The sequence below is a fragment of the Cylas formicarius genome, unplaced genomic scaffold, assembly GCF_029955315.1.
Source record: "Cylas formicarius isolate icCylForm1 unplaced genomic scaffold, icCylForm1.1 PGA_scaffold_1__22_contigs__length_36826433, whole genome shotgun sequence".
In the NCBI taxonomy this organism is placed as follows: domain Eukaryota; kingdom Metazoa; phylum Arthropoda; class Insecta; order Coleoptera; family Brentidae; genus Cylas; species Cylas formicarius.
Window position 1 is genome coordinate 2910159 of NW_026844264.1, and position 13767 is coordinate 2923925.

At 39.1% G+C, this 13767-nt stretch overlaps 2 protein-coding genes across 4 annotated transcripts in view; both read left to right on the forward strand.

Annotated features, from left to right (window-relative positions):
- The first annotated feature begins 473 nt into the window (after positions 1 to 473).
- Positions 474 to 8050, forward strand: LOC132696231 (uncharacterized). The gene is made up of 3 exons (XM_060660949.1): positions 474 to 2270; positions 2872 to 2936; positions 7891 to 8050. Exons 1-3 carry the CDS (start codon positions 474 to 476, stop codon positions 8048 to 8050), a joined length of 2022 nt encoding a protein of 673 aa, XP_060516932.1.
- The window catches only part of LOC132696646 (uncharacterized), a 68980-nt gene continuing 63106 nt past the window's right edge, over positions 7894 to 13767 (forward strand). The window contains exons 1-2 of one of the 3 annotated variants that reach the window (XM_060661595.1): positions 12827 to 13218; positions 13287 to 13437. The gene's annotated coding sequence lies outside the window, so the exon portion shown is untranslated. Of the gene's footprint in view, positions 8071 to 12826; positions 13448 to 13767 lie in introns of those variants that run through there. The other 2 variants (XM_060661597.1, XM_060661596.1) reach the window with 2 other exon arrangements.

The window sequence follows — 13767 nt, forward strand, 5'->3', positions numbered from 1 at the left end:
CCTTTATCCATCTACTAGCATTATTAAAGAATTTGTATAAATTTATACCAAATTTTGTCTTTGCTTGGGTTCTTAATTTATTATTATGATCGGTATAACATTTCAACCAACAAGTTTGGTTAAATTTTAATATTTTGTGAATTTTCTTTAGTACGAGGCCGTTTTTGAGAGCCTGTTTTAAATTAAATTTATTATACAAAGTAGTCATTAGTTTTGGTAACTTTGAATTGGGGGGCACTCGATGTTCGGCACAAAATGGAAAATCTCTATGTGTGTCATGTAATTTCTGCGGGTATTCCAGATCTACCCGTGTGGGGTTGCTAGTCCCCCATCGGGCGCCTCCCCAGGTGGCGGATAGGGGGATGCCTCCCAGATATGGGTGGTACTGGGGAAATGAAATACCCAGGGCGGACCAAAACTAGCATGACACAGGGCAGTAGCTGTGGCATTACTGGTTTGGAGGCTATTGAAGAATGACTTCTCTAAGGACCCAAAGTCAGATACCTACAGGCGATAATCACATAAAGATTTACTCGGCTGTAACACTACGCCACAGAAAGGAGAGGGACCCTACTGTGCGAATATGTATCCCTAGAAAACTCATCATGGACTCTAACTCGAAGACATATGGTAAGACGCCATGCGACCCGATTGGCAATCGGCGCTCGAGCCCCAGGAATACGAGTGTGAAATTGGTTACTGGCTATAGGAGAGTAGGTGACCAGGCATCCTATAGAAAATATGCGACTGGAAAACGGAAATCAAAACCGACAATGCACAGGATATGCACATGGAATGTGCAAGGTATGAACAAAATCGGTAAACTGGCCATCATCGAGAAAACACTCACCAATGTCCCCATTACCGGAATATCAGAAACTCACTGGAAAAATAGTGGACACTACACAACTGAGTATGGCAATCTTTTGATATGCTCTGGAAACGAAAACCACAGCAGTAACGGTGTGGCCTTTCTGATACATAAGAACTTTAAGGAATCTATTTTGGGATACGAAGCTATCAACGATCGAATAATTACCCTGAAAGTGCAAGCAAAACCGGTCAACCTAAACCTCATGCAAATCTATGCCCCCACATCGACATGCCCTCAAAATGAAATAGACAACTTTTATGGTATACTCTCGAACACAATAACCAGAATGCCTAACAGAGAGCCTTTAATCGTACTGGGCGATTTCAATGCGAAGATTGGCGAAACGAAGACCGATACACATCTACGAACGGTAGTAGGAAAATATGGCATAGGAGAAAGAAATGAACGTGGTCAAATGCTTATCGAATTCTGCGCGGAAAACGAACTATACATATCTAATTCCCATTTCCAACATCATATTAGAAAAATATATACCTGGAGATCTCCTGATGGACATACACGCAATCAGATTGACTACGTTCTTATCAAGAGAAGATGGAAAAGTTCTATTAGAGATGTGAAGACCTATCCTGGCCTGGATTGTGGAAGTGACCATAATGCTCTGGTCGCGGAAATCTGTCTCAGACTGCAGCGCAACAAACGCCGTCCTCCAAAAACCAACCCATGGTACAATGGAAAAAACGAGATCTTTCAAAATGCAGTCAAAGATAATCTTGACAAAATATCGCAAGAAAAAATCAACCAAATGAACTCCGATGAACTCTGGACAGAAATGAAACACTCTATTGAGCTCGCTGCCGAATCTGTAAAACCTGATAAAAACCAACCAAGGAAACCATGGATAACACAAAGCACCTGGGAAATGATCTCCGAGCGAAACAACTTAAAAATCAAAGGACTACAGGAGAACGAAGCCCAAGAGACATATGGAGAACTGAGCAAAGCCATTAACAGAAGGCTTAGGATTGACAAAAATGCGTACATTGCTTCAGTATGTGAGGATATCGAAAAACATGCAAACCAAAACCAACCACGGGATCTATTCCAAAAAGTGAAGATGCTCTCAAGAACCTTCCAACTACAGTACCTTCCAATTAAAAATACCACCGGTGTAAGATTGACCACGACACCTGAAATTGTAGAAAGATGGCGTCAATATTGCGAGAATCTTATGGCCGCTGAAGAGATGGACCTACCAGAGAGCCTGTCACTTGAAGCTCGGGTACGTGAACCACAAATTCTGAGAGACGAAGTTGAAACAGCTCTTAAAAAACTTAGGGACAGAAAAGCGCCAGGCTCAGATAATATTGTAGCGGAAATGTTAAAATGCACTGGAGGCAAAGGTATTACCTTGCTGCACCAAATCTGTCAAAAGGTATGGGAAACGGGAAAATGGCCAAAAGAATGGACGAAATCTGTATATATCCCATTACACAAAAAAGGCCCAAAAGACGACTGCAGTAATTATAGAACAATTGCTTTAATAAACCACGCAAGCAAAGTGCTACTGTACATCATACAAGGAAGGCTCAAAAATTACCTCCTCCCCAATATACCCCCAGAACAAGCAGGTTTTATGCCAGGACGAGGAACAAGAGATCAAATTCTAAATGTGAGACAGATGGTGGAGAAGCTCTTTGAATACAATGTCTCTGCTATGTTATGCTTCTTGGATTATAGCAAGGCCTTCGACACGGTGCACTGGAATAAAATGTGGTACGTTTTAAAAGAAATGGGAGCCCCCGACCATCTAACCTACCTTATTAAACAGCTATATGACAACAACCTAGCCCAAATAAAAATAGGAAACGAATACTCAGGAAATTTTAGAGTTGGAAAAGGCGTAAGGCAGGGATGTATTCTCTCCCCCATACTCTTCAACATTTATGGAGAATGGATAATGAGGAAGGCGTTGGGGAACTGGAAGGGTGGCGTATCTATTGGAGGGAAAAAGATATCAAACCTTCGATACGCAGACGACACTATCGCAGTGGCTAAAAACGAACAAGAAATGTGTGTACTATTACAACGAATCGAGCAAGTAAGCCTGGAGTGCGGACTGCGACTAAATAGATCTAAATGCCACCTGATGATAATAGACCGGGCAGGAACATTTCCTTTACCACTGCAGCAAGTCCATGACATAGAAGTTAAAGAAGAGGTTATTTATCTGGGCACGAAGATAACAAATAGAGGTGGTTCAGAACAAGAGATTAAAAGAAGAATTGGGATGGCAAAGGAGGCTTTGGGAAGGCTGGTTAAAATCTGGAAAGACCACCGTATCCGCAAGGAAACTAAAACAAGACTTGTGAAATCTTTAGTGTTCCCCATTGCAGAGTATGGCTCGGAATCCTGGACCATAAATGCTGCATCTCGAAGAAGAATTGAGGCGTTTGAAATGATATGCTACCGAAGAATGCTGAGAATACCCTGGACAGCATACCGCACCAACGCATCCATCTTAAGAGAACTAAAAGTACGGGAAAATGAGAGATTATTACCAACAATACAACGACGTATGCTTAAATTCTTCGGTCATGTAATACGAAAGGACGGTATGGAAAAACTCATGATACAGGGGAAGGTTGATGGAAAAAGGACAAGAGGAAGGTCACCAGTGAGATATATAGATCAAATAAAGGAGCTCACACAAATGTCGGTCTCACAAGTGATGCGTACTGTAGAGGACAGAGAAGCCTGGCGAAGGGTCACTACACAACATCCATGAACGAGTCACGACGTCCGAAAACGGACAACGACTGAAGAGAGAGAGAGATTCCAGATCTACCTCTAGGATATATCCTTGGGAAGATTCATCTGGAATGTTCATGACATTAAATGAATCAATCTCTTGATGAGACATCCAGTCGAATCCTCCGTAAGGAAGAGGCTCGCACATGGCTTTGCCATAGTGGTTATTGACGTTAAAGTACATGATATAGGAATCATCTCTGGATGAGTCGTAGTTGGGCATATATTTATTGTTGGCCTCCGCGTATCTACCAACACACACCGAAATTCCACCTCGTATAGCCCGCTCGATAAACATAATTTGGTCAATGTCGCGCAAAAGTTCTAAACGACATTTTGTGAATCTAAGCATGCAATCCCATGTATACCCGGGCATACTGAAATACTATGCCGGATCCAAAACATGTGTTGCCATACAAGTTTTTCGAAAATTTTCGAATATATCTGCCAGAAGAATAACGTCGGTTTTTAAATACAAATCTGAATACTCGCCTAAATTTTTTATTTCAAACGGCTGCCAAACACTTTGTGCGTGGGAATATTTTTCTGCACTGATATTGCTTTCACTTAATTTATTATAGAATTCTTCAATCGGCGGTAAAGTTGTTTCATTTAATTTGTCTATGTGGTCGATGTAATCGTAACAAAAAATACCTTTTTGGGACAGTAAATTTAATTTTGATTCGTCAAGATCGGAAAATTCTTTTCTTAAAATATATAGTTCATTTTTATTCATACTGGAAACTAAATTATCCAGTGATGCTCCCAAAAATCTAAACTAATCTATAAATCTAAATTTTATGTTATAATCAGGTTCGAAATATATAAAAGAGATGTATTTTTCCTTATTAACCGGAACTATGGATACACAACTTTTTTTTACTAAAACCGGAAGCAGGAAGTGGCTATCGTATCCAGAAAGTTTCTGGAATACTACGGGCACTACAAATATTTTTTTAAAATTTAAATTACAAGCCTGATGGGCAAAACCTCTAAATTTGCCAGTAAAATGATCATGGTCACGAACAATAACATCTTCTTTTAAAAAAGGTTTTTCACAAATATAACAATGGCTCGACCTTTGATCTAGACTAATTTCACTATCCATCGGTATAATATCCTTAAATTTTGAACGAACAAATTTTGATAAATTAGATATTTCCTCCACGAACCAATCAATACAATCTAGACCACGATAACTTTTGAAAAATGATATTGAATCATCATAACAACATTTAAAGTAATATGCAGCACTGTAAGCTTCGTGCTTTTGGTATTTCGAGGTTTTTTCTGAAATTTTCAAATTTACTTTTCTCAATTGACTCTCAAAATCGGCGTAAATTACAAACGGAGTCATTTGTTTATATATATGGTTTCGAAATTCAACATGATCATATTTGGGAAAAGACACTTTATACTCATTGAAACTGGAACACACTGTTTCATGGTCATGTAGACGAGTTTCGTTATTGAAATAATTCAAACACCTATCGCAAATGTATTTCTTGTGATTATATTTACTGAGCTGTGAGGAAACTAATCGAGACAAATTTTTAATGTAACAATAGTGATATTGTATTTCTTCATGATCATTATCTTGCGGATCAGGATCAAAATCATTAACTTTTGGATAATATTTATTTTCTATTTTGAGTGTTTTTCGCGTTTTTCTTTTGTTAATCATGCAGGTTGCACGGAATAAAAACTAGTTTTTTCATTTTTATTAAATTCTAAGATATAAACATTGATGGAAATATCATTGTCTTTTTCAAATTTGCCTATTTTATTCATTTCCATAGGTGTTTGTAAATTTTCAGTTTTCAAAACACTTTTGTAGTATGGATATGAGGAGGGTAAATACTGACGAAAACGTGCTGGAAAGAGTCCGCATACAACCGACCAATAAAAACACGCTTGATCGTCATTTCTAATATTAATACAAGCCCTTTTATTCGCAATTTCTTTAGGCAACTCAACGAAGGATGATGCGTTACCCATTTCAAATTTGTTAATGTTAATCTCTAAATAAATAATATTATTTAAAGCCCACCCGGAATCACGTTCCTGAAACTAGGACATTTGATTTAAAATTTTATCTTGCACATTTTCAACAAACCAATCATTCAATTCTGTTCCTAAATCAACTGCAGCATTTCCGGTACTCAGATATTTAACATCAACTTCGCCTTGGACATCATTTTTTGCCTTAATAAATTCAACGCAAAATGTGGTATTTACTTTCATCAATAAAAATTTCATTAAAATTTGACTAATTTTTTGTTGAAAAATTGGACGACAATCGTTTAAAAATTGAATTAAATTTTTATGAAGTAAATTAATTATGACACCGGTCTGAACTCTTCCCTGGAAACACGACGCTACCGATTCCCATACAACCATTTCATTTGTGTTTGTCTCGCGGCTGCTACTTTGTAATCCCAATCCAAAATGCTTATGTTGATAATTAAGAATAATTTTTCTAATAGCTTTCAGATGTTGAATTGTAGTTTGTAATTTTCTTTTTAACCCAATAGATAAATCCTTTTCGTTAGAAACGATTTGGTTGCAAGATTCAATATTTTTATTTAGTCTCCTAAGCCACACATCACTGTCTCTAAGAGTGAACTTGTCGGAAATATGCTTTTTTAATTTTTGTAAGGTTAAAATTAAAATTTGCGCCCTATGAATGATCTGCTTTACGCGCATCGTGGTTTATTAAATATATAACAGTAAATAAGACTTACCCTGTATAATATGTTGATTAATTTTGAAATATTTTGAATTTTTTTAAAGAGTTGGGCTTTCCAATATCTTTGGATCCCTCGTAGACCAGTTTGTACTGCCCCGACGCAAAGTATTCTAGTCTCGGACGGAAAGCTTCTGTCACGCGAGTGGGAAGAAATACCACGGAATTTTCTAATTGCAGCAACACGGAATTGCCAAATTTTGTATTAACAATTTTGGCTCTAGTAATTTTAAACGGAACGCCTATCGGCAATTCATGTAGTTTGACAATCGGCTGCTCAAAATCACCTTCTGCAAGACAGGTTTGATTCAGTTCACTTAAGTCCATCTATAAATTATTATTAATTATTATTTTATCTCAAAAATAAAAAAAATAAAAAAACTTACGCTTAAGATTGCTGCTATTCTAGTTGCGGTTACGGGTTGAGAGTATTAAGATGATCTTTAAGACCTTTATAAAATAATAACAAATGTTAAAGAATTAAAATAAAACAATAAAAAAGGTACTTACTGCTTTTTGGTACGAACACCAAACCACTAAGTTAGCTTCCACGTTGCACGAATAATACCAAAAACATCTACTGACAAAACATAGAAAAATGAAATGTATTTATACGGTGCGACAGACCAATTTTATAAATAAAATAAAATATATTAAAATTCAAGTTTATTTAATTATCGTCCCGATCCCCCGCGCCACCGCGCCGTACCGTCACCGCCCTCTACCGGGGGGGCCTACGACGGTCGGAGCGTGCGACATCTAGCAGCGACGGGCGGAACCGGTGCAAAACAGGACGCTACACAAGGTGGGTGGGGGGGCAGAGCGCACTCTGGTAGCCAAGGGGGACACTAGGACGGGCCGGACCGTCACGCGCAGGGGGCCCCCGCTGCTAGGGGGTTAGGAAATTGAGGTTATGTGCGGTTTTTGCTTCTTATATCGGTACTATATATCTACTATACCCGTCATATTTCATAATTTAGGATACGATCAAATTTTTTTCATTAAAAATCTAGCTGCCGAAATACGCCTATAAGCCTAATAGCCTATGACGGTATTACCTCTTAACAAGGAAAAGTATATAGCATTCACAAAATATATCGAAAACACAAGCAGTTATTTTCGATTTTTGGATTCGTTTCGTTTCATGGCGAGTAGTTTAGATAAATTGAGTTCTTATTTAGACCCAAATGAAAAACATATTACTCGGGTTGCTGCAAATACGCGGAAAAATTTAATTTACTCTCGAAAAAGTGAGTGCTTCCATACGAATATCTTGACAGTTGGGAAAAGTTGACTGAGACAAAATTATTATTACTTGGTATCGCCGGCCTTGCGTCGCTTTGGCTACCCTGCGCCGCGCCGGGCACCTGCGCGTGCCCTCTTCTTTTCTTTATTTCCTCTTATAATGGCCACTGCGGTTGAAAGCAATAGTAAAGTTTATTCGTGTATTTTGTAATATCTGTGTCTTTTTATTGAATAAACGTTTTGTTATTTCCAGCACCCTGGTGAGAGTGCCGATTTGGAACGCTTGTCGCCACTGGCCGGATTGCCTCGCGGTGTGGAGTGCCGGGGTGCTTAATTTCGTTTTATTTAACAACGCGCTAACGGCTTATGACCCCTGTTTGGTCGCTGGTTCCCGGAGGGCCATGCAGGGCTAGCTGTCTAGAGCGGCTGCGGCGTAAGTAGGCACTAGATCTTGGGTAGCTTTAACACTTTCCATTCCCCTCGAAACGAGCGTCCTATTCCATCCTCTCCCCCTGCTACCAACATAAGCCGCCACTAAGGATGTCGCAACCAATATCCCTCGCCATGTACGCCCCCGCCTTCCCTATGGAGCATACATCGGCCCGGCGGCATCCTTCCAATCCTTATCTACACGCCAACCAAAATCGCACTTCCTTGCGCCCCGCTACTGAACCGTCTGGTACCTCGGTGGCTGTTCCACCACCGGGCGGTTTACCCTTTGATAGTGACCCACCCCTCCCTAAGTAACACAAACTCCCGTAGCTCTACTACCCCCTTCCTTACCCTCGGCCCATCCCTACTGGTGTACTGTTATCATTATTACGGCATGAGGCACCCATGGCCCTTGACACCCTCCCCGTGTGGGATCTATCCCCGTGCCGTGCGCCCCGAGTTGCTCTCTTACTGCCCCCCCCCCCCCCCTCGTATTACGCCAGCACGGCTGGGTCGTTGAGCCCGTAACTGGGTCGGTGCGCTCGCCTGACCTGCTGGGTTTTTTCCGAGCAGGAACCGGCTCACCGCACAGATAACTAGGCCCGGTCGATGGCCTTTTCGGCGGTTGCTAGGAACCAGCTTTTCAGTTCACCATACGGGTAACTGGGTCATGTGCCGGCTGGCTATCGAAAGGTACCGGCCGTTGGTGCTAGTCACCTTCGACCTCTCACTCGATCGGCCTTGCGTGGAAATCGCTATCGTCGTGATTTTTCCGTCGGGTGCCTGGCCGTATGTTTTCTGCTAACGGTTTCCCCGCTCCTTAACGGCTGTTTCGTTTCGCGCTTCTTCGAGCAGCCCGCTTCTTTGGGGCTGCCCCCGCCCATCGCTACCATAATGTACGCTACCTCTGCCGTTGGCCACGTTGATCTAGCCTCCTTCGCCCGCGAGGATGCCCGAGCGGGGGCGGAGAGAAGAGTGCTTCTAAGTTGGCACGAGACCAGCGTCGGGCCTCTGAGTATGTTGCGCGTCAGAGGGTAAGCTGGACGTGTCTGTCTGCGGAAACTGACGGGCTGCACGTGAGCGTGTTCTGCGGTGTGGCCGTTGTGGCGCTTGCCAGACCCTGCCGGTCTCTTGCGGTGCTGCCTTGCCGGGCTTCCTTGCTTTTCAAAATAAATAACAACTAAAAGTTCAGATTTCACGAAATTATATAATTTTACATGACAATTGTTTCCACAACACCGTGTCTTTATCGAAATAATTGTCATGTAAAAATATATAATTTCATGAAAATTTGAACTTTTAGTTCTTATAACCTCAGTTCAGTCCTTTCTTTTCTATTGGCCTCTTTCATTCAGGGGCCTTGCTCGGCCGACTTAAAATTAGACTCTTAAGTCTAATTTTAAGTGTAGCCTTAGTGTAGCCTTAGAATTAGTGGTTAGTGTTTTGTTGGGCCGCTCGGACGCATTTTGTGTGCCGGGATATGTCCAGCTCGAGTTCTCCTGCGTACATCTGCGTGGAGTGTGGGAGGCGCTATCCTACATCTAACAGCAACATCCAGGAGCTACTGTAAGAGGCCGGATGTCGATGCTCCTAATAGATGCGCCCTGTGCGACCGCGAGTTCGCCACCTATGCGGGCTTGCGGCAACACATGCGCAGGGCCCAACCGGGGTCATACCAAGACTCTCTCGAGGCCGCGGAAAATAGGAGTAGCGATCCCATTTCCGAGCTGAAGCGGTCGTCTATCTGCCTGGAGCACCTGGGGTACGAGGGGAATGCTACTTAATCGGCACTTTGCCGAGAAGTTCAAATGTACCATAGACGCGATCCGGAACCTTCGGCAGCTCCGCGGTTACGTTGCCCTACGAGAGCGACTAGAAGCGGAGCAGAAGGAGGCGCCAGACCACCCCTTACAGTCACCGCCCCGCTACGCTTCCTACGATATGGCAGGGCTTGGGGTTTCATCCATACGTCGCCCTGAGTCTCGTGTCGTGGGTCCTTAAGGGTGGCTCCATTGTCCACAGGTACTTTGGAGCGGCAACTTGGGGCAGTGGTCTGCGTTGTATTTAAGTAATTTAATCAGATTAAAACAAGAAGATTTGCTTTTGGTTACTGAGTTTCGACGAGGTGCTTTTGGAGTAAGACGCACGAAGGCAAATTTCGCTAGATCACCTGTTGATTAACGCTGGAACAAACCATTAACGCTGATGCCAGTAATCAATTATCAAATAATCTTGCCGCAGAATCCATATCTGCACGGCAAAGATTGGCTCTTAACCACAGCATGAGGACAAAAATATTGACTGCCGTTAAAGAAAATGTTGGTTTAACGCAGAAAGATGATACATCATATTCTTTACAAAAAAGTAGAATAAAGGATCAAAATAATCTGCACAGCATTATTTCAGCAATAAAAAATCTCATCAATCTATTTGATAGTAATATTGATAAAGAAGTTCTATTCAACATTTCTACTGGTAAATCAGCTTCTCCGGATATTACAAATTTTCTGCTCAATGTTAAATCAAAAGGAAATAAACGAAAATCAAATTTTATTTCTGAATGTCAGTCAACAATCGGAGGAACAAAATTCTCAACTTTGCTTGCCATGGAGCAACAAAAGTTTTGAAAAGTACAAGTAAACAAGCTGTATTAAAAATGGAACGTGATATATTCGGTCGCTTACTAGCTATTAGTTTGGAAAAAAAGTAAATATAGAATACTGTTTAACATTTCCACTAGCTTCAATTCTTGCACTTTTCTCTTGTACCGGTGAAATGTTGAAAATGGACAAATCTGCATTGGCTAAAATATTAAAATCTGAAGTCCAAATTGTTCAACCGCCACAAATTGACTTTGAAGTTGTTGATGTTTTTTACTTCCTACATCTTATTGGATCTTCGATGCCACAAACTTTTGACAAAGTTGCTGAGTCTGTCCTCATAAAACTGTGTTCAAGTGCTGCTAAGGAGATACACATAATTTGTTATCTGTATTTAACTTCTTCAATCAAAGATTCAGAGCGATAAAACGGACAAGCGTTTGAAGTTCCATATACAATCACAGGACCTCAAAAATCTAGGCCTACTGATTTTTTTGGAAATCTTAAAAATTATCACTTCAAAAACGCTTTGGTAAAGTTTTTAGCAAATTATTGGGGAAATGATCATTTGGTAATGGTAATTCAAACAAAAATTTTTTTTTAACTGTTGAGAAACAATGCTACTCGTACGAATCGATAGCAAATCGTGTTGTTAAAACTGAATAAATTAATTATGAGTGTTATCACGAAGAAGCGGATACGCGAATTATGTATCATATCCGTAAAAATTTTACCAACGTCAAAAATCTTAGTGAAGGCCTCTGATACTAATGTATTGATAATTAGCTGCGTTAATTGTACTGAATTAGCAACAAAGTTAGGGGTCTCATAAAGTTTACCGGCGTTCCACGCTTTTACAGACTGTGACTATACTGCAGCTTTTTACAATAAAGGAAAAGTCAGGCCTTATAAAATTTTTGCAAAAAATGAAACTTATCAGAAAGTTTTTGTCTCATTAAAAGATAGTGCCGATCTTTTTATAGACGAAAAAATTGACGTGGTCCAACAATTTACTGCTGTTATGTACGGCATAACAAATTGCACAAGTGTTAATCATGCAAGATATCGCATTTTTCAAAAAAATATTCAGCCAATAAAAGTAATGAACAATTTTTGAGAAAAATTAGAAGCTTTAATTCCAACACAATTCCACCTTGCTGGAGATCGTTGAAACAAAAAATTCTACGAACAATATACGTGAATGCCATGTGGCTCAATGCTACTGATCCGTGCTGTGCTCAGCTGCAACCCGAAAATTGTGGATGATATATAGATGACAAATTATCAAAATCAAAAGTTCCTTGGAGATCCGACGCCCTTGCAAGTTGATGACATTTTGCAGGCTACAATTGAAGAAAAAGATGACGATAATTCTGAATTCGATTTCAATATTGCAAGTTCTGATGAATCAGATAAAGAATAATTTTTGGTATTATAGTAATTAATCTTAATTTAAGGATAAAAAATACTTTTATAACGTTTTATAACAATGAAAAATATTTTTTCAACAATTAACTACTTAAATTATTTTTAATATTGAATCTAATAACATATTTTATTTTTAATATTTAATATTTCTATTTTTAATTATTTAATTAGTTTAATAAGTATGATATAAGAATTTTTTAAAAAGTAATGTAATATAAAGTAAAACTTGTTAATACACGCTAAAAAAATTATATTCTTTAATTGCAATAAATTTTAAATCATTTTACAAATTTTTAAAGCTAATAATGCCATAACGTGGTAAGGTTCCAAAATAATTTTAAGTGGGGGAATATATTTATCTTTGTCTTATACACAGAGAACTGAACACACGCATCTCTTTCTGTCAAGAGTCTTATGCGCATCTGTTATTGTAAAAAAATATAGCGCTCGCAGTCACACTTTATTTTTACATGAAATTATTGAAACTTTAGATCGTGTCAATTATTAGCTTTGCCACGATTTGGAAAGTCAATCATATATCGTTGGGTTCGTAATAAAATTCTGTATATTTACATATTTAATTTTGAAAGAAAAAGAATGAGGGTAAATCACTATATCCGATTACCTGTTTACATCTGGTTGACACGTATTGTTGCCTAAAAAAAGGTAGTCAAACTTTGTATGGCATTTTCTATATACTTTTTTTCTTTGATTGAGACTAAATTTATAAAGAAAAATACTGACTGTAACCAAGAAAAAAAATGAAATTAATTAATTTTTAATTAAAATAGTCTTGCTAAGATCATCATCAATAATTTCTCATTTGATTAGTCAATAAGTTTTATTATTAGAAAAAAATATTTTATCACGGAAAAGAATGAGGGGTGTTAAATATTTAGTCAATGAACTTTTAACCTTTAACTTCAACATCCCTAGTGGTTACCTAATATTTTATGCACTATATACACGAATAAGATACGAAAGAATGACTTTTTTTATTTGGTGTGCAAAACGGCACAACATAAAATTATCTAGGATTACCTATTTCTTTGCATGATATTCGCGAAAACACGGAGTCAAGCAAAGCCCTGGCATATTCGGACACAATGGACAATAAAAAAGTGAGTTATTCCTTAGTTTTTTTGTTCCCAGCAAACTTGGCATCGCCTCCGTTTTGCTCTTATTTTAGCTTGCTCACCTTTGGGACAGAATTCGGGAAGATGTGTTATTCTGAGCTTTGGAACAGACGCTAGTGGTGGTGGACCCACTAGGTTTTCAATAAAGGACAATCTGTATTCATAAAAGGATTTCTTATTGTTGGGACTGCCCTTTTTATAACGGTAATAAGAAGTGAGTAACATTGCTTGCGCAATGTGAATAGCATATGCATAGTACATGAGTAGTACGATAACATTTGATCACATTGTCATTGTCAAAGTTTTCTTTCATAAGAGCTAAAACAACTTTTTCACTATGGCCTTCCCCAAATCTGCCAAATCTGCAGAACCAGCATACACCAACATTTTAAGAGCGGTTCCGTTGGGTTCACATAAGACGTACAAGTTTATTCCAAACTTGTGTCTTTTGCCTTTTATATATTGACGAAATTGCGGATGGCCCCGCCCTAGATTCGTCAATGGACAATTCCTGGATGGATAATAAATTTTTAT

Excerpts from the sequence above, each read along its gene's own strand:
- LOC132696231 (XM_060660949.1), top strand. The coding sequence starts at position 474 with ATGACTTCTCTAAGGACCCAAAGTCAGATACCTACAGGCGATAATCAC. Across the intron at positions 2,271-2,871 it reads TGCACCAAATCTGTCAAAAG|ACGACACTATCGCAGTGGCT; the intron begins GTATGGGAAACG and ends TTCGATACGCAG. Across the intron at positions 2,937-7,890 it reads TATTACAACGAATCGAGCAA|CACCCTGGTGAGAGTGCCGA; the intron begins GTAAGCCTGGAG and ends TGTTATTTCCAG.